General features: G+C 53.1%; 1 protein-coding gene across 3 annotated transcripts; it reads left to right on the top strand.

The window, feature by feature from the left end:
• Positions 1-5,330: 5,330 nt before the first annotated feature.
• Positions 5,331-24,454, top strand: MFGE8 (milk fat globule-EGF factor 8 protein). 3 transcript variants are annotated; one of them, XM_030578198.1, is made up of 10 exons: positions 5,331-5,632; positions 9,908-10,033; positions 11,520-11,645; positions 12,832-12,945; positions 13,850-14,031; positions 14,776-14,931; positions 16,566-16,710; positions 19,002-19,186; positions 21,060-21,215; positions 21,634-24,454. In XM_030578198.1, exons 1-10 carry the CDS (start codon positions 5,560-5,562, stop codon positions 21,775-21,777), a joined length of 1,407 nt encoding a protein of 468 aa, XP_030434058.1. In that variant the 5' UTR covers positions 5,331-5,559; the 3' UTR covers positions 21,778-24,454. The 3 variants fall into 3 exon arrangements, with proteins under 3 accessions (XP_030434058.1, XP_030434059.1, XP_030434057.1); XM_030578197.1 differs by having other exon boundaries at positions 5,397-5,632; positions 18,984-19,186; XM_030578199.1 differs by lacking the exons at positions 21,060-21,215; positions 21,634-24,454 and adding an exon at positions 19,650-21,053 and having other exon boundaries at positions 18,984-19,186.
• The last annotated feature ends 591 nt before the right edge of the window (positions 24,455-25,045 follow it).

Here is a 25,045-nt window from a genome sequence, read left to right as displayed (position 1 = left end):
TGGAAGCAGATGCAAAAGAAACTAAACCTAGCAATAAAACCTTCCATGATGGAGCTTGGATTGTTGCAGTAGGATGCAGTGAAATTGACCTTTCCCCTCAAAAATCTTTTAAATAACCCATCCCCTGCAGGTGGCTTGGCTGCTCTGTGAAACCTGGTTTCGGTTTAGAGTACATAGAAGCTGCCTCCATCCATAGCTGATTTATTCTTTTACGTTACAGGTCAGTTACTCTCCTATTTAATTCCTGGTGCATAGGATGTGTATTCATTCACTGGGCTCAGGGAGATAAGGCTGGAAGGTGATGGGCAAACCTAACTTCTATGATTCCTTGAAGTCTGTCACTCCCTTTCACAGGTCTTCTGTTAACAAGCCACTGTTGCTTCCTGGAACACTTTGAACTCTATCCTAGTTAGGGACAATCTGGCTTCCCCATGGCATTTTAAAAAATACTCATTCCCCTGTTTATTGCCAGGAACACAGTGGCATTTATGTCCTTAGAGACTGAAGGAAAAGATTCTGCTTTTTATTCTTTTCAGAGACCATCCATCTCCCTAGAACTGCCTCTGTGGCTGAGTTACAGGGTAAACACCTTTGTACAGTGACTCACAACTCCGGGAGCCTCACCCCACCCACTTCTGGGTTCTCCTTTCTGGCCTCTTTTCTCTCAGGCTCTCAGCTGCCTAGCCTGCTCTGAACACAACAACAATAATTACCCCAGTACTGGGTGCTTCTACAAAAAGCAGGTTCTTTGTTCCACTTCCTCCTACAGCTTCTCCTCCAGCTGAAGTGACCTCCTCTCTTTGTGGAGTCATCTTCATGTCAGCAGTCATTGACTGTGATGCCACCAGCAGAAGATGGAGATGCTAGGAGGGGAATAGGTGGCTAATAGGTCCCTGTGTTTCCTGGGCACGGGCGGTATGGGGCTGTGCTCCTGGGATTTATTTAGCTGGTGTGGGCCTATCCCTTAACTCCAAATGGCCACCTGGCCATGAAAGGCCATAATGTAAACCAACATTCCTTCGCTGATCCAATCAAATGTACTGTCAGCAGTAGGCCCCTGACCAGGGTAGGTTTCTTAGGTCCCTGCCACAGCTTCACCCTGAACTGGCTTTTGATAAACATCCAGTCCTTTTTATTTGGCCTGCTGGGTCTTGATTGGCCTCTGACTGCTCCTAGCCCTTCTGACTACTGGGGGACAAGTCTCACTGGTTCTTCCAGCACATGATCCTTGGAGACATATCTAAGCATAGAGTGACCAGATAACATAGGTGAAATATCAGGATGTGGGGGAGCAGGGGGGGCAGAGAAAAAAATGGCCGCTGGAGCTCCACGCCCCACCCCACCCCCCACCAGCTTGCCTCCACTCTGTCTCCACCTCCCCCCTCCCTCCAGCGCTCGCGCCGCCATACAGCTGATCAGCGCAAGCCTGGGAGGGAGCGGGGAGGAGGAGGAATGCGGGGTGCTTGGGGAAGAGGCAGGACAAGGGAGGGGATTTGGGGAGGGATCCAATGGGGCAGTGAGGGGACGGGGATGGAGGCGGGGCCAGGGCGGGGATTTGGGGAGGGATCCAATGAGGGAAGGAAGAGACGGAGTCGGGGCAGGGGGGCATGAGCCCCCTCCAGGCTCCGCTCTGCCTGTGAGTGGAGACAAAATATTGGGACAATTCGTGTCCCAACCGAAGGTAGGTCGGGACACGGGACAAATAAGCAAATATCGGGACAGTCCTGATAAAATCGGGACGTCTGGTCACCCTATCTAGGCAACCCCAGAAATCCAAACTCGCTGTTCTTTTCTTCAGCTTCATAGGGCTGAGCCAAGGTGGCAGGGCCTCCAGTAAGGAGCAGCAAATGCCTGGTACCTCCTGTCAAAGTGCCTTGGGCAATTTCTGTTACTCTGAACTGCTCTGCATATATGATGGGGGAGAAGGCCAGCACATAAGGAAACAGGGGCCATTCAGGAAGGATTGTAGTTTGCATGGCTGATGATCAGATGATTGACTGAGAAACCACAATGACAACAGCAGCACTATTAACAGCAGTAAAATTAAGGGTAATGCTGAGGCACCAGACAGCCAATCTCCCAAAGCTCCAGACCCTGCCTGCAGGAAAGCCCCTCTGATTGGCTGCCTGCCCCACTTGCCTGCCTCCTGCGGAAGAGCAGCCAATCAGGGCTGCTGTAGAAGGTAGGCAGCGCTCTCTCCTCCTCCCCTCATCAGCCTGACACCTTCTTCATAGGTGGAGAGGAGGGAGCAGAAAGGGGCTAGCGGTGCAGGGCAGATCCTCAGCAACTCCTCTCCCCTCCAGGCATGCGGGGAGAATCCTTGGAGCTGCACTCCCAGCCTGGAGGAGGGAGCAGGGACCCTGCTGCAGCCCCCCAGCCCTGGGAAAGGGGGGTGAAGAGCCCCTGGAGATGCAGGAAGAGCAGGGGCAAGGTGGAGGAGCACAACTAATGGGGGGTAGGGGGGGCTGGGAAGATGTGGCGGCCCACACAGACCGCACAGACAGAGGCTGCCCACCCAGCATATTTGCTGCAGTGAGAAGTTCATTTCCACCATTCCCCAGAAGTGGCAGGAGCCATGATGTCCTTCCCCTCTGCTCTCTCCTGCCTGACACGGGACAAGAAAGGGGGGATTGTGCTGCACAAAGGTCACTCCTCCTGCTGAGCCTTGGCAGCAGTGAAGCTAGACCCATCCAGCTGGCACTGCCCAACCCAGCCCTCTGTCCCCATATTCCTGCCAGGAGGAGGGCAGGTGCTGCAGAAGCTGCCACGGTCAGGAAGTGCCCTGCTGCCTCTCCTATCTGCATGAGCTTCCACCACCATGCCAAGGGACAGGGACTTTCAGTGGAAAAACTGTGCCCCAACACAGGGGCTGAAAGGGGCCATGGAGGTTGGAGCCTTGCAAACAGCTCATTAGTACTCCTCAAGGCTGCTAATTAAGCAACTTTGTCTACAATGGCAGATTCATAACCCTTTATTTCTCACCTTTGTTACTAATGGCTCTGACTGTGGAGCAGGCCCGGTGGCTGGGCACTTCTCCAGGTGAAACCCATGTGCTATTTCTGGCCTGCTCTCTCATTTCCCAAACCAGCAGCAGTGCCCTCCTGGCTAGGGCCTTGCACTGCCCTGCAGAGCATCCAGTCAAGTCTTGGTCTGTTGCTCCCTGACTGGGGCTGGGGTCCTGATCACTGCTCTGCCTAGGCCTCAGTACTATGCTGCAGGAGACCTGAGCTTCTGGAGCTGCAGCAGCCTAAACGTGGGAGACCTCAAATCTGGCCAGTAGTTGCAGGCTACAGAGGCTGGAACTGAATCCCAGAAGCATAGCCCATCCCCAGATTTTATATAACCAATCAGCAACCCTTTTGTAGCTCCCCACAATCAATAACAGATCTTGCTGTCTTGGTCCATGTACTCCCATTGACTGCAAGAGCTAATGAAAAGAGACATATGATGGGCTGGAAGGGGTAGAGATGTGTCTTGTTGTTATCTGCTTTGGGTTGATCATTAGCATCTCACCTGGCAACCCTGGCACCTACCCCGATTCTCCCTCCTTGTCTAGGCCCATCCTGGGGCCTAAGAGCTTTGTGAACTGGGATGCCACCAAGAGACAATGTGATTGAAGCAGATGTTAGGAAGGGCTGAGGGAGAAGGATCTGCTGTGGCAGTGATTCCCTCTGCACGTGGGCATACAGTGTGCTCGGGCATGCAGTGCAGTGCCAAGGAGATAATTGGATGAAGTGAGATGCTATTCCCATTCACTGGGAAATATTGTCTCCTATCCATTTGGCCCATTATTTATTTGTCAGTCATAGATTTATAAACACAGACTTTCTATCTAGCACCCTCTCATGGCAAAGACACACCTTCCCTTGTGCCTCCACTCCCCAGATGATGCCAGCACAACTCCAGGAAGAGGGTAAGTTACTTTGCTGCTGCACAGGAAGAATAGAAAGCATAGTTTTTGTAGGTCCTACAGAAATGGAAGTTATATTGAAAACATTCTCGGTAACTGAATGTTGACTACCTGTATTGTTATACGGGTCAGAAATCTGGATTTTCTTACAGGCAGACTTGGAATGGCTAGTGGCACTCCCTATGCACTGTCAGCACCAAATCCTGAGCATTAAGTGGTTTGGCTTTGTGCGAATGTCACAGTCTCCCAAAGATTTGGCCTTTCTTCACTCACTCATTATATTTGAAAGCAGTGTTGCATGCTCTTTGGCCACATCATCACGATGGACAAAACCACCTCAGTGAAATGTGCTTTCAAACTCTCCATTGACGTGTGAAGGGGTGCATGCCCTGTCCTACCTGGGACTGCCCCAGAGATGTGTGGATCCGCAGAACTGTGCCAGATCAGGGAACTTCACTACATGATGCCTGGTGCAAAGCCTTCAACCTTGGTCACTCTGACGGGCACAAGGGTCCTTAGCAGTCTATGTGTAGGTGATGATGATGAATGTTGGCTAATTAAACATAGAATATCAGGGTTGGAAGGGACTTCAGGAGGTCGTCTAGTCCAACCCCCTGCTCAAAGCAGCACCAATCCTCAATGAAATCACCCCAGTCAGGGCTTTGTCAAACATAGGTCTGTGCAAGCCAATGTACTTTCCCCCTTGCACTATAACAAGCAGCAGTTAATTAGGAACTAAAAAAAAACATTGGCAAGTGGGAGGCCTGTTTGCTTATTATTGTGTTGCAACAGTGCCTAGAGGGCCCAGCCTGCTGTGCTAGGTGCGGTATAAACACAGAACAAAGAGATGCACCCGCCCCACAGCATTCAGTTGAGTGCAGTTTCCACAAATGCTTGGGGGCTGCGTGTCAAGAGTGAATTGCATGGAGAGAGATGTATGGAGAGCCCGGATTTGAACAATAGGGTGCTGCAAGTCAGGCCTTGAGGGGCATTGGCAGAGCTGTGCATAGAGCCCAGGGCTGCAATAGCAGACAATATTGTGGAGCTGGAGTGAGGTGCATGGGGTGAAGACCAATGCTGAATTTGTAATGAAAGAGGTGTCCGGACTCAAACTTTTTTTTTTTTTTTTTTACATAATTGATGCAGCAAGCTCAGAGGTGCTGGGGCTATGGACTGCCAAACCGCCAGGTGCCAGGGGGACCTGGTGAGGGCACATGCACTCATGTTTCTTGCACAACTCCTTGGCACTGGGTTTGCATGTTGCTCCTTGGGCTGCCTCCAAACAGCGAGGGACTTTCACTCCACTTCCTTCTGAAGGGAGTTTCCATGCCATTCGCGTTGCATTGCCCCAGGCGTGCGCCCGTCCCCTGCACACCCATCCACCCACCCAGGTCCAAGCGCAGCTCGCCGCTGCTGTTTGGGGTGGGTGCCGCGTGCCATTGGCCAGCCGGCTGGAGCACGTGGGGCTGGGTGCAATCTGCAGGCTCAGCCTTGGAGGGGAGGGCGCCCGTCTGACTCACTCACTCGCTGACTCTAATCCCTCTGGAGGAGAAGTCGGGACACAAACAGACTTGAGGAGCGAGTCCAGCCGGACGGGCCAGGGAGCGGCGCAGAGCCGGAGTGGCGAGCCTGAGCCCGAGGGGAGGGAGATGAAGGAATCGAGCCCTTTGCGGACGCTGTTCGGTGCCATCCTCGCTGTCTCGGTGGTTTTAGCTGTGACGGGTGAGTTTGGATCATAGGCTCAGTTTAACTTCTGTATTTGGGGATGTGGGGCAGCTCCACTCTGGCCAATGGGGCTGTGCGTGGGGGCCAATTCTGTACCTGTCTGAGGCGTGTCGTTTGTGGGGCAGCACCCCCTCCTGCCCCCCTAACTACGTCTATGGTTTGGATCATTGCCTCTCCCTCCTCCCACCGTCTGTCCTGCTTCAGGATCTCCCGGGTGTCTCACAGTCAGGCTGAAAATCCGCGCTGGCATGGGGGGCCATACCCAGCCTGGCCCGCCTGCCGCTGCAGATCAAAGTCTGGGATCCTCTGGCTGTGGGATTCGTCTCGTCCCGAGATGTGGGGGTGGAGAGGGCCAAGTAGCAGTTGCTAAATCCCCTTCCACTTCTGGCTGATGTTGAGAGCTGGGAGAATGGGCCCCTGGGGTGACAGCAGGAGGGGTATGGCGCTGCACGGCGATCGCTCAGCATTTCTGCAGTAAGACCCAAACTAACACCTAGCTCTTAGCACCTTTCCTCAGTAGTGCTTCGCTGGCGTGAGTGCACAGGTCCTGGCATCCCACCCCCTGGAGTCAGGATCGCTGTCCCCATTTTACAGAGGGGGAGGTGAGGCACAGAACAAGGTCACAGGGCAGGGAGAGGCTGTGGGTACAGCTCTGGACTCACACCCAGCGGCTGTAAATAGAACCTAGGAAGTTTGGCTCCCAGCTTCTAGCCACTCGCTACACAAGCCAATAGTCCTGACAGACACCCCAGGCCCCAATTCTCTCTCCCAGAGCTGGGAAGAGATCCCAGGAGTTCTGGCTGACAGACCTCTGCTCTAACTATTAGATAACACTTCCCTCTTATATAACAAAACACCCTGCCCTGTTTGCACGGCCCTTAGCTGGGAAGGGAAGACTGGGCATGCTGTGAGCACAGGGCTGGCGAGAGACAGGGCGGTGGTGAAGAGGCTGTACTTTGGGGGTGGAAGGTAGGGATGGGGTGAGGGGCTGAGAGGGTGGAATATGAGAGGTGAGGGACAGGATGTGGGATGAAACACGGGGAGTAGAGGGAAAAGACAGGGGGTGCTCGCTGGAGCAGTGGGGGGCCCTGGGGCAGTAAGGGACCGAGGCTGGCACAGGGGCAGTGGGGCACCTGCAGGTTGTGTTGTCAGTTTTGGTTGGGAGGGGCACCCATTTTCCCCTCACAAGACAATGTCTTGGACTGACCCAGGCTAGGGCTGTGATACGGAGCCCAGGGGACATTTTTGCCTCCCTGCCAGTTCTTGGGGCCGCATAAGCAAACATTTCCAAAGGTGGCTGGTGATTTTGGGTATCTCAGTTGGGAGCCCTATGTGGGACAGTTGGGGTCTGATTCTCAGGGCACTCACAGCTCCAGTTAAAGGCAGTGGGAGCAGGAAGTGCTGCATGGCTCTGAAAATCTGGCCCCAGCTGTCCCAGACACTGAGGTACCCCAAATCACTGGGGGCTTTTGAAAATTTGGCCCTTCCAGTGCCTGCTAACAAAGGGGTGTGGCCAATGAGACCTGCTGGAAATAGGAGGGGGCCCATTCTGCCCCTGCCCTGGGGAGGAATGCGGTAGAGTGGTCTTTCCAGCCTGGTCTCCTCTGCCTTGCCCTGTCCTGGCCCCAGTGTGAACCAGATGCTCCGTAGTGGAGGCAGCTGGCACAGCAGATGCTTGGGGGACACACACTTGTCACCCATGTGTCTCTCTAAGTAGCCAGTGCCTCTCTGTGAACAGACCCAGTGCTGTGTGTAGAGCCTTGGCCAGCTGGCTATAAGGATCCTTGATTCTGAGTTTCCGGGTGCCCAGGAGACTTGAGGAGCATGGGGCAAGTAAATAGCCCCACTCCTTGGTGAATGAAATGGGCAAAGACATCCCCACGCCCCATTGGCCCTTCAGCATCTCCCTCCTCCTCCTCTGTTGTAGCTCATGGCAGTGCATTGATGGAAGATGAGGTCATCCAGAGCCAGGCTGGGCGGCACAGGCAGCAATTTGACCTGGTGCCCAAGCTCTTCCGCTTTCTCAGGCTGGGCTAAAGGAGCAGCAGCAGCTTTTCTGAAGCCTCCAGTTAACCCAGGATGGCCCGCTCCATCTGCCACGAGCACACCCTGCGGATGTGGAGGTCTGGGATGTGGGATTAGTTCTAAGGAGCCTTGCTATTAAAAGACTAATTAGTAATAACTCCCTGAGCAGTGGCTTAGGCTAATGAGAGCAGCGGTGTTCAATGCAGCTCTGGGCAGTGAGCTCTCGGCTCATTAACTACCCACACAGGTAGTGTGGGGGGTGGGCGGGCAGGGGAGGTTGTCCCTGGGATCTCCACCTGAGCTAATCCCCTGCTCTAACGCCTGCAGATGCTGATGTGGCAGAGAGAAGCTTGGTGTCAGGAGACAAGCTGCCCCAGTGCTTGCTAATGAGAGACACAACCTTTCACCCAGAGGTCACCCATTTGAATCCGCCCAGGTCAGCAAGGAGGGCCCTAGAAGTTATACCCAGCTGCCAGCTGTTTGGCAGACCCCTTCTCCCGCTGTGTGAAATAAACTGGTGGGTTTCAGCCAAGCTCCCGGGCACAGCCAAAATCACTTTCACAATTGGTTCCTGAGCTGGCAGTGTCATTAGCGAAACCAGGGGCCGAATGGCTGTAGAGGAGTTTCCCTCATGCCCCTGTTGAGGGTGCAGAGGCCTCTCTGGCTGACAGGGGATGGGGCAGGAGGAGCTTGCCCTGTACTGTGTGAACTACACCTATCCTAGGAATGGAGATTTTCCATCTCCAGGGGAGTCTCTCACGGAGCGGGGTCCTGGGCAAATGCTGGTGTGCTGCACAGAGCCATCTGCAGGTGGGTAGCAGGTGGGAAGACTTCTGCTGGGCACTACTTGAGGCAGATGCCCTGATGGACCCTGGGGGCCTCTCTCTGCACCCAGGAAATGGACACAGACAGGAAGTGCCCTCTGGGTAAGATGGATTTTCTTGGGGCAGGTCTGAGCCGCCTGGAGGGCTGACCCTTCTCGTCTCTCTTGCTGTTTGGAGCAGCAGCTGGCCCTGTCTCCAGTCAGTGATAGGCCACTGGCCTGTACCCCTTCTGCTCCACTCAGCTTCTCCTGGGCTTTCAGAGTGTTTGTTCCTTAGGAGATGCTGGTTTTTCAATCTTTCAATATAAACCGTCTTAACTGAAATATCAGATGCTTGGCCCATCTGATTCCTGGTGTGAGTGCATCTGATGCTCTATTCAGCTTGCACCATTCCGCTCTGCTCCCTGCACTGCTTGGATACAGGTCTAGGGGGTAGAAGGAGGAATGTTCGCTTCTCCGCTTACTCCCCAAGGAGGGCAATGTTGGCTATGAGTCCACCCCATCCTCCCAGGAAGTTTGTGGTCATTTCACAGCTGCCCCTGGCCCAGTGAACTAGGAGGAATGGGTTGGAGCAAAGCACATTTAGGCTGAATAATAGGGATGTTCTCAAAGAGTGAGATCTGCATGATGGAAAACAGATTGCCTAGGGACAAAGCCATGGGGCACAGACTGAGGAACCAGCTGCCCTGGTCCCCAGTGCAGGATGGTCAAGGTGTGTGGAGGGGTTGTTGTGCGGAGGGGGCAGGGCATGGGAGATGGGGGACTGACACTGTCAAATGGCAAGATGTGGGGTGACATGCTGGGAAGACTGGTGGCTCACTAGCGCAGCTGGAGTCAAAGCAAAGGCCCAGTTGCAGAACAGTGGGTACTGATGGTTCCCCTCTCCCTGAGCCTCCCACACCCTCCTGCTCCTAGCACGCCTCACCTTGGGCATTACCCTGCAGTGCTGGAGGAGGGTGAGACATTCAGGCACAGGAGGAGAGCTGGAAACTCCTTGGGGAACTTACGAGGGACTTTGGTCTCCTGGGCAGACGCTGTGGAACTGCACTGAGAATGTAGGTCCGGGCCATGTGCGTTGTGAGAGTGGGAGCTAGGCAAGTTCCCTCCTCCCATCTCTGCCGGTGCCCTCTGTCCTGACTGCTCTTCCAGTCCTGGAACCCCATACATAGCTCTGCCAGTGCATCTGGATCCTGCCCTGCAGCATCGTGTGTGAACCCAGCCTGGGGCCCCCCATTCAGCTGTGCCACTGCACTTCAGACTGTGCTGCACCCAAAGTAACATGGATGAGCTCTGTAAAGGCAGGGTACCTGTGTTTAAATTTTCCTGCAAGATCAGATTTCAGTCAAAAACCTGGGTCTGTAGCTGGCTCATGTGTGGTTTCCCTGGCAGTTAGTGTTTGTAATGACTTGTGGTCTTGGTTACAGGTGACTTCTGTGATGTGAACCACTGTGAGAATGGGGGTACCTGCCTGACTGGTAGCAATGAGACTCCATTCTTCTGTATCTGCCCTGAAGGTTTCACTGGGATTGACTGCAATGACACAGAGAAAGGTACAGCCCATGCGGGAGGCGGGTCCAGATGCTCCAAGACTGGAATCTCATCTGTATGTGGTTGTGATGCATCAGCAATAACACAGCAATGTGCATGGATCTGTTGGATCCACGTATGCCTTGAGGGCACTAGCACATAGCAAAGTTCCCATGTACTGACCCTCTCCACTGGCTGCTTCCAAGTTCCAACCCTGCCGATGATCTGTGCAGGGTGGTGTTATAAAACTGGTGCCTATAACAAGGACATGAACACAGGTAGATCTTAGACTCTTAGGATGAGCTTCTTCTCATGGAGAAATAACTAACAGACTGTCAAAGTATGTGTCATGCATTTCTCTAGTGATTGCTGTACTGCAGGATAACATCGTACTACTGCTACCTGGCAACGGAGTGGTAAAGATCTCTGTTATGGAGCCGAAGGTCCCAGTTTCAAACACCGATGACAACCAGTGCAGGCTTGTACCAGATTCTCACATACCGCAGGAGCACTAACCCAGAGCCAAATGCAGCTATGTCAGATCCATGCAGGACTTGAGGTTGTTAGGCTTATAAGATGCAAACAGAATCTTTTAAAAGGCGATAACGCAATACGCTGCGTTTATTGAGAGTACAATTTGAGCATTGAAATCAGCGTGTCCTTCCATTCACTCACTCACTCCCACACCCACCCTGCCACCCTCCAAAAAAGTTCAGCATCTGGATCTTATAGTTACCAGTCCTTAGTGTTGCTCAGTCAGTTCCAGTGGCCAGCTGAAACTGCACACGAAGGAGGGGGAGCTGGGCTCTGTCGAACGCGTTTGAAGCTCCGATGTTGATTCAGAACAAACCCAAAGTCCCATGGCAATACACCCTTCTTCTATGGTGATACGTTCCCATACAAGTCTATGGACCTTCCTGTGTCACACTGGAGCTGTCAGTCATGAGGTATTCAAGGTTGCTGTTTAGCATTATTTTGAGTTGTTCCCGGGAGGATCTGCAGCTGTTTCTTATCTGTCCCTTTGGCTCAGCTCCGTATCTCGTCCTTGAGGTGTTATGCCTTTGCTTTAGGGTTGTCAATCTGCTATCCCGTAATAAAGTTGGTGCCTCTCACTCCTCCACTCCCTTCTTGACCATCCGGCCATCACCTACATTCTTCATTCACACCAAACCATAAATAAGGCAATTACAGCCATAAAACTTTTATCCTTCTAAGAGCGAATGTTAACACAATCAACAAGAATAAACTCAGAACAGTTTACTAATTCAAGGCTACAATTTTCTCTTACTAATTCAAAACTACCAAAATGGAGTATAAGGCAAAATAAGTCAAATGGAGTACAATTTTACTTCAGACAATTTCTTCCCGTTAGGCTTTTGGCCTACAGGGTCACCAAGTCACAGTAACAGGCACGCTTGTGCCAGAGCCCTGCAGCCCTGGAACCGTGTGGATTGTTCCTTTCCCTGGTCCCATTTGACAACTGTTTGCTTCCTCTGTTTCTTTCCCCAGGCCCCTGCCACTCTAATCCCTGCCATAACAATGGCGAGTGCCAGCTTTTGCCCAACCGGGGCGATGTCTTTACGGAATATGTCTGCAAGTGCCCTGCGGGGTATGCAGGCACCCACTGCCAAAAGAGTGAGTAAGGGCTGCTTCTGTGAGGGTGGCACCAAGCACTGGCTCTGGGGGAGATGGGAACACGACAGAAGACCTCCCTGCAGGAGGAGCTGCCAAGGTGGGAGGGGAGCATGGAGACCAGGTGTCCATGGAGTGGATTGTGGTTGTGTAACATATTGTTGGGGTGTGTGTAAGTGACTAATCCAGCAAAATACCCCACTGGGTTTGTTTACACCAACTTATTGGATGTTTCTCACCCTGAGCTGCTGGGAATGCACTGGGCAGCCTCGCATGATGACTCTCCCCTCACATGCCTCTGAAATGACTTGTTGGCTCTGGTGCCTGCTGGAAGGGGTTATGTGATTCCATCCGTTCTGCAACAGCCCAGCTGTCAGATCTGCTCTGGATCGCTGGTTCTGGAGCTGCCCCTGGAAATCTGGGAGCTGGAGTGGGAGGGGAGACCTAGGGACCAGCATGAGGTGGGGTGTGGGAGCTGGTGCCACTTGAGATAAGTAGGCCAGAACCAGGTGAGATGCAGGGACTGGTCTTGGGTGGGATGTGGGGAGGTGCCAGAAGAGATGGAAGTACTGGGTAGGATGCAATTGCCAACTCTTGATAGGATGTGAGGCCAGGTGATGAGTACAATGTCGGACCAGAGCCAGGTAGCATGCAGAGGCTGGCACCAGGTGAGATGCAGGGTTCAGCATTGAGTGCACTGAGAGAACTATAGAAATGAGAAAGATACTGAGGGAGAAGGCTGTGCAAAGGGTGTGTCTGGCCTCTGCATCTTAACCATAGCCCGGTCAATGGCAATTCTGCTTTTAGGACACCTGGGGCTCTGCCTGCTCTAGAGGGGAATTTGTGCATCATCTGCAGTGTAGAGTGGGACCCTCCACAGAGCTTCACACAGATGCATAGAAGAACCAGTGCCCCTAAGCCCAGTCCACTCCGGTAGGAGAGGCTCCCTCCCACAGTGGCATAGCTGGGCATCTCAGCTAGAACCCCACTTCTACAAGCTGCGCGGCATGCACCTGAGGGCTGGTATGAATGCAGGTTGGATTAAAATGCTCACTTACCTTGCCAGGGCAGCTGCCTGCTGATAACTGTCTGCATGGGTGACGGGACTCCCTGTCCCACCATGTGGTGCTGGGTTTGAGACTGGGGAGCAGAATCTCTCTCTCATCTTCTTCACTCCTATCTCCCCTAGATGTGAATGAGTGCTCCTCACAGCCATGCAAAAATGGAGGCACCTGCCTAGACCTGAATGGTGACTATGCCTGCAAATGCCCCTCTCCATTCTTGGGGAAGACCTGCCATGTCCGTAAGTCCCTGACCGTGACAAGCGGCTACAGATGCTGCCCCCGCCCCCCCCGAAAACTTCCCGTTGCCCTGCTCTGCTCTCAGCAGTACCCGCAAGCACAGAGGAGGCCTTGTTGGTTGGCATTAGTTAAAACGGAGGTTGATGGCTTTTGAAGTCAGCTTCGTTGTTGTCCATGTGCCCCATGACACTGGAGAGCCCAGTGCTATTGAAATTAGTGCTGGAGGAGGCAACCTGGAGAAAGCACTGAATCCCCTATGGAGGATCTCCTGCTCTTCTCTCATCTCATGACTCTGGGATAGTCCCAGAGACTGGATCATAACCCATCACAGAGGGGGCTTTCCCTTTTCAGATCTCTTTACATCTTGTTGCTGTGATGGGACAGCTGTGGTGGCTGGATTGTGGAGAAGGGAGGTTCATACAAGGAGCGTTCCCTTTTCAGGCTTTCCAGGCCTGTGATGGTGGTGAAAACCTGCATGGAGAGCTCTGCACACACCTGGACATCTTCTTCTCTGAGAGTGTTCAAGACAGTTGCTGACCAGCTGGGCCTGAACAATCTTGGTTCAGGAAGTGCTGAGGGCATGGCTGTGCTGAGGGGTTAGGGTGAAGCCAGATGCGGCTGGGGAGCAGGAAATACCAGCCACCTCATTTTAATGAGACACCAAACCAGTGCCCCAAGTGGGCAATGAAGGTCCCTGCTCTGGTCTAGTTTCCATTTCATGCCCATGAGACAAGAGGTCTCTCCAGAGAACCAGGAATGTGATGGTCAGAATGTCACCTTCTCTTTCTCTCTTGTTCTCCTCCTCCTCTCTGTTCTTGTTTTTCCTTTACCGGTGACCTGCCCCTCTTCCTTTTCATTCCCAATCTCCCTCCCCTTTCTTTCCCCGTTTCCCCTTCTTCTCTCCAGGCTGTGCTGTTTTGCTGGGCATGGAGGGAAGGGCCATTGCAGATGCCCAACTCTCGGCTTCATCTGTGTACTATGGGTTCCTAGGCCTGCAGCGCTGGGGTCCTGAGCTGGCCCGACTCAACAACAAGGGAATTGTCAATGCCTGGACCTCCAGCAACTATGACAAGAACCCCTGGATTCAGGTACTAGCTGGTTGGAACACACAAACTTTCCCTTGGGTGGGTCATGAGCTCATTGCAGAACAGGCTTCCTCTGAAGCACCAAGCACTGGCCAGCGCTGGATGCTGGGCTTGTTAGAACGCTGGTTTGTTCTCATGTGGCAGTTCCTACCAGCACTTCCCCCTGCTCCAGAGCTGGGACTGGGGGATTGCTCTGAATTCTGTTGGCCAGTGGGAATGTGAACCCATTGTCCTATTCCCTGTTGAAATCTCCACCTTGGAGAAGGACTGGTTTCAGATGGGAAACCTCCTAATGTTAACATGACTATAAGAAGGGGTGTCCCAGGGCAGCATCCCTTTGGAGGCAGCTGGCACTTCTTGATGCAGGATGCTCAATCTCCTGGGAGGAGGCAGTCAGGAAACACCTTGCATTGCTCTGCAGCAGTGCTCTCTCTGGTGGTACAGATGGGCATCCTTCCCTCCTTGATCAGAGGTCTGGGATCATGGTGTGAGGCTGTGGGGATGGGGAGTTCTAGCACAGGAACAATGGGGCAGCCTGCAGATGGACAGAGCACTCATCACAGGACAGCCCCTTTCAAGGGTGCCGAGGCTGAGTTGATTCCCAGGAGTCCAGCTGGGCTGCAGGTCACATAGACTAATACTCTATGGGAGACCTGGGAGGCCAAGGCTGTAACGCAGACCATACTCTGTGTTATGCTCGTTAGCATGTTCCCCATCCCATCCAAGTAACCCTGTGTCATGCCACAGGTAAACCTGCTGAGGAAGATGCGGCTGATAGGGATCATCACGCAGGGTGCCCGCCGCGCGGGCTGGGCCGAGTATGTCCACACCTTCAAAGTAGCGCACAGCCTGGATGGACGCGTGTTTGTGTTCTACAGGGACGAGAACCAGGATCGAGACAAGGTGGGTACTGCAGTAATGGGCCTGCTGCCTCCAAACGTGGGAGGGAAACAGGTGTGTGTGTGTGGGGCTGTGTCAGTGTGGGGCAAGGAGAACAATGCACTAGGGGTGTTGGCACATGGGTATGTTACCACTGTGAAATTATGGCACTGGCGGGGGTGGCGTCTGCTCAGAGGAGATGTTGTGTCATTGCAGGGGCTGCAAACAGGACAGGGGGGGTCTCAGAATGGTATTGAGAACAATAAATACCTGCGGTTTCATAATAATATAAATGACACACACTACACCTGCCTACACAGAGCACAGCAACTAGTCAACAACATTCAGAGAATCCCTGATTTGTGACTAACACCCCAAGTTTGCTTTGCTCTGATTCACAAGCTTCTGGGCACCCTCTGGGTAGTACGTCTCCTGTTTAAAATGTTTGTCAAGCTATCAGGGAGCAGGCCTAACGCTCTGTTTCTTGGGTGACCAGCAACACAACAAGAAGAGCAAACAGTGACCAGGCAAAGTGAAGGGTACATCAACTCTCTAAAGCTGTCGATGATTTGTTCAGCCGCATCAGACCAGTCTTGACAGCAGATACATTTGTGGGAAACAGGACTGGTCTTCGAACAATTTGCTAGGGGGGCTGAACTGGTAACAAATAAATCAAGCGTCTCTACTATATACTACGGTGTACAATACTATATATGTATATATTTACAGAACCAGTAGCACATCTATAGTGTATCTACTTCCCTATAAGTCACCTGATGTATAATTTGACCTACTAATTGACAGCAGTGTTACCAACTCTCAGGATTTTATCACACATCTTGTGATAATTGGTGTACTTCTTAAAACCCCGGCTGTTGTGATCCTTTGACTATACAAGAATCTTATCCTTCATTTAAAAAAAAAAAAATTATAACCCTCATGGCTGCAGAGAAAAGCATGTAAATGTGACCCCAGTGTACTCTAAAGCAGTGGTTCTCAAACTAGGGCTGTCGATTGTTCAGGGAAAGCCCCCAGTGGGCCAGGCTGGTTTGTTTACCTACCGCGTCCACAGGTTCAGCTGATCGCAGCTCCCAGTGGTCACGGTTCGCCGCTCCCGGACAATGGTAGCTGCGGGAAGCGGCGGCCAGTACCGCTTCCTGCAACTCCCATTGGCCTGGAATGGGATCCAGTGGGAGCCGTGATTGGTTGAACCTGCAGACGCAGCAGGTAAACAAACCGGCCTGGCCCGCCAGGAGCTTTCCCTGAACAAACGCAGGCCCTAGTTTGAGAACCACTGCTCTAAAGGGTAAAAACAAAACGAAAAACAACAACAACAAAACAAACACTAGACAAGTGGATAAAAAGAATCCAACATTTCTTGTTTTAGAACAATCTCATGATTTTTAAGCCAATCTCATGTTTTTTGGGGCTTGACTCATGATCTTGTAACATTTTGGTTTGGCAACACTGAGTCCAAAGCATTCTTCGGTGTTGGTGGTGAGTTGTTCTGTCGCATGGCTTTTGTTATTGAGTCTACAAGATAAAAATCGGACCGGTAGGTCAGGGATTACTATGGACAACAGTCTGGGGTAGAGGACTTGATATTGGCCCCCATTCCTGCCCACTAAACACACTCATCTTGGCCTGTGCCTTTGCAGGTTTTCCCGGGGAACATGAATAATGACGGCATGAAGTCCAACACGTTCAATCCTCCCATCACAGCCCAGTACATCCGCATCTACCCTGTGATGTGTCACAGGGCCTGCACGCTGCGCTTTGAGCTGGTTGGCTGCGAGTTGAATGGTAAATGTCTACTGGGCCAAGGATATAGCCTTCTGCTCTGGGGCACTCACGCCCATCTGTTGGATCTCTGAGGCGGGTGGATGTGCATGTCTACAGCACGGACTGGGATCTCATCTGATCACACATGCTGGGTTGGGTCAGTGCTTGGATGGGTGACCTCTAAAGATATCCCAGATGTAGGAACTGGCTATTGAGACTCAGTAGGGGATGTTCTTCCCTCTGTCAGTGCTAACCTTAATGTCCCAATGTGGCACTAGAAGGCGCTGTGCTGCAGGGAGTTGTGCGGGTGACTTGGTAGGGGAGGTGCTGTCACCTTGGAGTCGTTACTGATCCCAGTGCAGTGCTATGGGATTTTGTGCTGCTGGAGGTGTTGCCTTTCTGACGACACCTGACAACCCTGAGTTGTGAAAGATCCGTTGGCTCTTTTTGTGAGAAGAGAGTCTCAGCCAAATCACATCCTAGATAACAACCTTCTACTCCCTAAATCCTTCCCAGGCAGTCTCAGTTAGGATCTTTCTGCACTCCGTCCCAAACCCCTGAGTAGTGCTGTTGTGCGGCTGTTGAACAGCTGCTGAGATCATTTCCCTGCTGGCTGAAACAGCTTCTGTAGAGTTTGCAAAATTCTTTAAGATCAAAGTCCCCTAGAAAATGAAACTTAGCAGTAGGCTCAGCAAATCAGATTTCTCTCTCGCTAGCTCAGCATTCCTAACAAGACATGTGCTGACAGTGCTTGGCATAATGGGCCCAGTTCCGAGTCTCTGCATTGCTCCAGGATTGCTATTCTGGGTGAAATGTTGTACGTCGTGTGTTTGTCCAGTCAGTGCTGTTGGGGAGGCTGGGAATGAGCCTCTGTTGCCTTGCTGTTTGGTGGCCCCGGTATATTGCTAGTGGGATTGGTGCGTCCGTGCCACAGCTGGGGACTTCAGCAAAGGCCAAGGATCAAATGAGGCATGGACATCAGCCTCCCCTTAGGGGTGAAGGGCCAAGAGCAGGGTGGAGGGGGAGTTAAGCTTGTCCTTCCACGGCCCATGCTGGAACTGCTCTGGGAGATAGAGGCCTCCGTCTCTAGCACTATGAATCTTCTAAATTCACCTTATGTTTTGTGCCCTTGGAGCCCTGCCATGACCCCGGTAGTGCCTGGACTCTGCTAGGGCCCTGTCCCTCACAGGGAGGGGTGAGGAACCTGGGAGAAAGAGCCCCCCGCAGGAATACTGGAATAAGGGTCCAATCCCTGGGAACACCAAGGGCAAGCAATTGGAATTAGTCTGTATGGACACAGGCTCCAGATGAACTCCAGATCCTTTCAGGGAAAGTGGGCAATGCTTGTGGTGGGGACTAGAGGTGGTCCTGGGGCCAGACGCTGCCTGGCAGGTCTGGGCCCAGCTACTTTGGCATTAGGAGCTCAAGTCTAATTCCAGTAGTGTTTGTGCTTTGGTTTTCCATTCCCTCCTCCCCACACACCAATCTTCTCTTTGTCAGCATTAGTGATCACAGTGACACCCACTGGTAACAATGAGAATTTCAGGGCTGGTCGCATCTTCCTGGCTTCAAAGTTACAGTGTGAACTGGCCCATGGAACAATCCAGCTAGGCGCTGCTCCAACTTCCCTACTTGGGGGGCTTGCAAGGCCTCAGGCAGCCTCCACACTCCAACCTGGGGCTTGTTTCCCTATGACAGTGGTTTTCAAGAGGCTTCTCTAGGCTGGGGATTTCTGCTGGGCCCAGAAGGAAAAGGGACCTTGCCCCTGGAGTGGACTCTGCACATATAGCCTGGGAGCTGTGTGCTGTGCTTAGAGAGGAGTGGCCCTCGGAAAGGACTGGGCATGGGGGCTCGGGCTTCAACCACATTTCTGGAGGGGCAGTACTGACAATGTTGTCCCTATAGCCCTCCTGCAGCAGAGGGCGCTGCCACACAGTGAATGGTCCTCCCAGGGGAAATTAGGCAGAGGATAAAATGCAGAACTGGGAAAAATGTAAACCCAGCCAATCCAATGACCTCTATTGCCTTCTCGAGAGGAACAGGGAGTTTTGAGGTCCCAGCTCTGTGTATATTTGGGGTTCCTGCTCTGTGCTCATGGCTCAGTGCTTTTTATGCCTCTACATTTGTGGTCTCTGCTTTTTGCGTCTTTGGTTTCCCTGCTCTGTATTTATCTGGGATTCCTGGGACCTTGCTCAGTGTCTGTTTGGGATTCTTGGGTCCCGCTCTGTTTGTTTGGGATGACTATGCTGCTGGACTCCTCCCTTTCACTGTGTCTATAAACCATTGTGTTACAGTTTATTTCAACACGGCAGGTTGTTCGGAGCCGCTGGGCATGAAATCCCGCTTGATCTCTGACCAGCAGATCACAGCCTCCAGCGTTTACAAGACATGGGGCATCGATGGCTTCACCTGGTATCCACATTACGCCCGCCTGGATAAGACAGGCAAGACCAATGCCTGGACTGCACTCAACAACGACCAGTCTGAGTGGCTGCAGGTGTGTCTCCATCACCCCACAGTGGCTCTCCCAGCAGGGAGGTAGGGAAGTCTGGTGATGTGAACATAGGCCCATGGGCAAGGAGTACCTGAGCTCCAATAGCAAAACTCATTCGGATTCATTCTGTGGCCTTGGGCAAGGCACCTGAGTTCTCAGCCTCAGTTTCTCCATCTGTAAAATGGGGCTAATAGTCCATTACAGCTGCCTGAATGGCCACATAGTCCTATTGTGAAGGGCTGGATGCTTTTGGAGTTACAAGGTCCCAGGGAGGGGAGCTTGGATACTGGGCAGAATACAAGCAGTGGCTGGAGCCTTATTGTTTCAGAAAAGCCATGTGTTTGCTATGTTCTGTGCATCTGGGATGGCAAAGGAATCTCAGCAAGGGATTCATAGACCCTTTGGACTCCCCCCAACTTTCCCTCTTCCCATTCTCACCCTCTTTCTTTCCCTCTCTATTTTCCAGGGGTCCCTACTGCACCCCTAGATCTAACCATTTGTATGAGTGGCTGGAAGCTGCTTGGAGTGGGCGGCAGAAACCCTTTTCAGCCCCACCACCTGTCTCCTGTGACATCCCCCCACAGCACCCTTCCTCAAGATCGGCATCCCCATTCTGCATGGATCAGCCTATGGGAGCTTGGCGTAGCTCCTCTGCCACGTGCCTGACCCTCCAGCTCCGAATTGGCTGCCACTTGGCCCCAGTTTCCTGCTCTGTGCTGGTTTTCCAGCCAGCAGAGTGAACCACAGGGGAAGCTCTCTCATCCCCTCCTGAAGCCAGTATGGTTACTCCAAAGCCTGCCTACAGTTTGGTTGCTGGCCCAGGGGCGGGCTACAGGAGGGGCCAGAGACTCCTGCAGTGCAGGAATCTGTCAGGTTTCCTGTCATTACCCCAGGCCCCAGATTCTTCCTCAGGTGATTTCAGAATCCTCTGTGGGTGCTGCTCAGGCAGGAAAAGCAAGGTGCCATCCCTCCAAGCCAGAGAGTCTTTAGGGAGCTGAGCAGTCAGTCCTGCCCTTGGGACCCAGGCAGGGCCCTCCAGAACAAACCTTTCCCCAGCATTTGCCTTTATCTGATCTTCCTTGTAATGCTGTAGCATACCAGACAGGTCCCTTTACCAGCTCCTCCCTTTGCTGAAGTGTCTCTGGTCCTATATGAGATCTTTTGGTTCATATTCTTATGTAACCTGGTTGCTGCTCCCTTGGCTCCAGCCTGGCCCCAGGCCAGCCTTGTTCTCTCCCTCCTTGTTCCCTGCCCACCTGTGAGAAGGCTCAGTACCAGCAATGGCACCCTGGCTGGGGGACGGCAAAGGAAGCTTTGCATGCCGAATTGGGGGCTGCTCTGGGGCCTGGTGCACATTGCATGATTTATGTGGCTGCTTTGCAGCCCAGAATAGCTGGAGCACAAAGAGCCCTAGCCACTCCCTCTCCTAACCCTGAGCTGCCCACTCCCGCCTCTGGCCATGCCCCAGCACAGCCCTATACCAGGCAGGAGCGTAGGGTTGCCTTTGTTGGCTCCATGCCATCCCTGCACAGGGTATTCCTCAGGGGACTTTTCCACCCCCTCAATGCTCTGGGCTGGAGTAGGGGCAGAATCTGCCCATGTTCCCAGTCTGCCAGGTCGGCTATGTGATGTGTGCAGTGGGCTGTCCTCGGCAGCGGTGGATCTTCACTTAGCAAAGATGCACAGAGCTGGAGTGGGTACATGCAGAGCCCAGGACTGGAATAGCACAGGGGCTGCTGTCAGGCTTGAGGGCCATCAGCAGAACTGCATGGGCGAGGCTTGCATAGCTCCTGACTCTCTCAGCTTGCTTGGGACCTGCCTCGCTTTTGGGGCAAAGCGAGCGGACATCCTTTGAAAACGCCCACATCTCTGGCAGATCGACCTGCTGACTCAGAAGAAGGTGACCGGCGTCGTCACCCAAGGGGCTCGGGATTTTGGGCACATTCAGTACGTGGCGGCCTACAAAGTGGCTTACAGTGATGATGGGACGTCCTGGACCGTTTACAAGGACAACAGGACAAACAGCAGCAAGGTGGGTGCAGGGAAGGGGCTTCGGTAGCACAGGGGGAAACTACAAATCCCAGCATTCCCATGGGGCTGGAATGAGAAGGCACCCAGATGGTGATGACAAAGGGTCAGAGGAGTGGTTTCACTAACCAGAGAGCTGCTGGTGATACTACAGTACTTAGGTCATCAGCAAGGAAAGCCAGGAGACGAGCTGCTGTACCTGGGGTTTAATGAGGTAGATGTGGCAGGACCCTCATACTGACCATCCTTGCTGTGTATGGGGGCGGGGGGTGGGAACTGCTCAGCAGGGCACTTGGGCAGCTCCCCATAGGCCTATGATCCTGTAGTGTGTCCTCTCCCACAGTGCCTGCAACCCGGCACTGCTCCCTCTCCCCTGGCAGGGCCAGCTCCTCGTTCTAATGGCTCCTCCCCTCCCTCTGTAGATCTTCCAAGGAAACTATGACAACACCTCTCACAAGAAGAACGTGTTCGACATGCCCTTCTACACCCGCTTTGTGCGCATCCTGCCCGTGGCGTGGCACAACCGCATCACGCTGCGCATGGAGCTGCTGGGCTGTGATGAGTAGTCTGCTGGGGATGGTGGCGTGGAAGGCAAGGACTGGGCTGCTGCCCCCTCCCTGTCCCCAGCCTCCCACTCCTGGCCTTTCCCCTGCACGCCTGCTGCTGTAACATCCCCCTCTCTGTGTCTCACCCACGCTGTCCCATGATGATGTCTGTGTCTGGTTCCTGGTCTGGCAGTGGGGAGGGTTGGAGAGGGGCAGTGAGTGCATGACTGTAGCTGAAGCTGATAGAAATCTCATGGGAGGGCTCTGGGTCCCCCTCGCCTTTGCTTTAGAAGAGCATGTGACAGCCCCGCATTGGTGGGGCTACCATACTTGCACTAATACACAGAGGCCCCTGGAGCTCTCTGGGCCCACAGCTCTGCACTTTCGGGGGCTGTCCCAGATGAGGGGCTCTTCCCCTCTGAGCCCCTCATGTTGGTCCAGATGTTTCCCATCCAGGCCCTTACGGGGCTCCCTGCAAATAGAGGCCCTAGCAACCTCCATCAGATCCTGAAAACTACTCGCCCTTTTAGCTCTGCTTCCACTGAAGGGCCCTTATCAGTCAAGAGCTCTTCTGTCTCCATCACTTTCAGCGTTCAGGGGAGCCTTTGAGTGAGATGCCCTGGAGACGGGGCAGGCCCCTCCACTCATGGCCTCTGTCTCTCAAGCATAGGCAGGTAGCTGGCTTCCCCCTGACGTGTGTCGAGGGGAGAGGGAGCTTCCAATTCTTTGGCTCCTGAAGTAATTCAGAAGGGCCCTTGGAAAGAATCTGTTGCCCCTGAGTGCACCGATCACTGCCTCCTTGCAGGCCGCTGCGCAGCAGCAATGTTGCTGTGGGTCCTGTCAGTTCAGCATAGTGCCAAGGGAGTGATGAGAAGAGGCGGGGGCATAGATCAAGTCAGAAGTCACAGGGCTCCAGTGTGGAAAGAAGCTGGCAGCTGGGAATCTGTACACACAGGGCCTCTGGCTTTGCACTGCAGAAGCTGCCTTTCTCCTGCAGGGCGCATGGACACAAAGGGGGAATATGTGTAATTTCTGTTGTAAAATCTTGGCAGGGCTGGGAATGTGGCCAACAGTGACTGACCCAATGTCCAGCACCTGCCAGTAATGCTCCAGGGCAGATACCGGTACACATGCTGCTCACAAACACTGCGGGCACAAGGACAGGGCAAGTGCTATCTGCCTTCCCACTTACTTGTGGTCCCATGAGCATCACTTCTGATCACCCAGCTGGCCAGGAATTCATACGGGAGAGCCCAGCCAACTTGCCAGTCACCACAAGGTTCTCATCCCCCACTGCCACCCAGAAGTGAAGCCCCATGCCCCTGCCCAGGCAGCCATTGTTCCTGGGCTCCAGCCATCGTAGTGCATTATGGTGAGTCCACAGCCCAAACCCTCCTGTAGGCCAAAAGCCCAGCCCGAGCAAACACAGTTTGTCCATGGTGCTTTGCGGTATCGAGTCCCATCTTGGTGCCCAGCTAAAGGAGAACCTAGAGATTCTCTAGCCATGTTTTCTGATGTTTCCTCAATTCCATCATCTTAGGACAGGGCAGAGTAGTGCAAGGCAGCAGTGGCACACAGAGCAAACCGGGCTTCAGGTGCAGGGAACTCCCTAGCAGACAGCAAACCCCATGGTACGATCCTTGGCACAGAGGCAACTGGCAAGTTGCATGACACATGAAAGAGCCTGGGATGGGGATTCAGGGTGTTCGGTGCTGGTTCTGAACCAAACTTCTGCCGGAGTGCTCCAGGTTCCTTGGAGCATCTGGTCTGTCCAGAATGTGTGGTGTGGGAGGACACTTAGTTTACTCTACGCTGCTGATCTGCCAAGGCCCCTGGCCACCTCCCATTGAGGCTGCTCAGCTTGCATAATAACTCCCCCTGCTTTCCCATGGGACAGTCCCAGGATGTTAATTCTGGGAAAGAGGGGCCCAGGTTCAGCGGTGTCTTTATAACTCTTCCCCCATCATTGGGCAGAGGTTGCCCTCAACGGGGTTGGTGCCCATCGCAGCCTATCAACATTCAGTCCTGGGTGCCTACCCGTGACCTGGGTTACCACTTCTCCTGATTTTATTGTGAGTCTCATGCTATTTGGTGGTTTCTCAAAGCCCCAGCTCCTGGGGTCAGGTGATTACAGGAGAATCTCAGTTCTTACTTAAAGAAAAACAGAAAGTAGATTCTGGTCCTATTAGCTGAAGAGAAAAGCTTGAAAACATGACCATTAAATGCTCCAAACCCAGAAGAACCCAACATTGGTTCTTTTTTAAATCTCAAGATTTTTAAGCCAAAATTTGAGTCTTTTTTAAATCTCAGGATTTTTAAGCCAATCTTGTATTTTAGGGGGCCTGTCTCATGATACTTGAGTGCTTTGGGATGGCAGTGTGGCTTCATCCATGCATGCTGCCACTACAAGAGAGAGTGGGGACAGACGGGCACAGCAACTGTGCCACAGGGAGGGCCCCTCACTGACCTCACAACAGGGCAATGGCTTGGCGCCTGGCTGAGCAGAGGCTCTAGATTTAGGATAAGTCCCCGTTGGCAGGGACCTGACTTGAAGCGCAATACAGAGCTGGACCTTCTTCACGTGTGTTTGGGAGGGAGATGGGTTCCTTGGTGTAAGTGATGGAATGAGTGAGTCTTGGATGGGAAGGCAGCGCACCCTGTAGGAGTGTCTGACAGTATTAAAACCAGCTGAAACTCATGAGTGTCCACCTGCTTATTTGGGTCTGTGACTCGGGTCATACCTGGTGCAGTGCTGAACACGGAACAGGATTCTGCCCTGCTCCCTGCCTGCGGCTGCACCCCATATCACTCCCTTTGGCACTTCTGAAGCCTGTGTCTCTTTGGGAAGAGCCAAGGGAAGTTCATGGAGGATAGGGGATGCCCCATGCCTCAGGCCTGGGATTCATGTCCCCACTGCTTCAAACCCATTCCATCCACACAGCCTGCCAGCGTAGCATGGCGTCAGCCGCTTCCCTCCATGGCGCATCTCCTGGGCTCTGCTTTGCAGCCAGCAGCAGCACAAAGCTGGAGGCTGGGCCACTGTCATGGAGCTGGGTACTGGCCTGGAACTCTGTCAGTTCCCTGAGTGCCCCCTTCAACCTATCACCGTAATTACCCAATTCACTCAGCTCATATCCCTTGTGCTCTGAGAGCATCCGCCTGCAGCCTGGGAACTCCCTCTGTTTGCCCAGCTCCCTTTTATCTCCGTGAATGCTCTGAGGCCTGGGATTAGAGTCGGATTCACTCCAGCTGCAGCCTCCTTGCCCAGAGAGGAGCAGCGGTGACGGCT

Source organism: Gopherus evgoodei, chromosome 10, assembly GCF_007399415.2.
Source record: "Gopherus evgoodei ecotype Sinaloan lineage chromosome 10, rGopEvg1_v1.p, whole genome shotgun sequence".
Lineage (NCBI taxonomy): Eukaryota > Metazoa > Chordata > Testudines > Testudinidae > Gopherus > Gopherus evgoodei.
The sequence above is the reverse complement of the archived record's forward strand: the minus strand, read 5'-3'. Positions and strand labels throughout refer to the sequence as shown.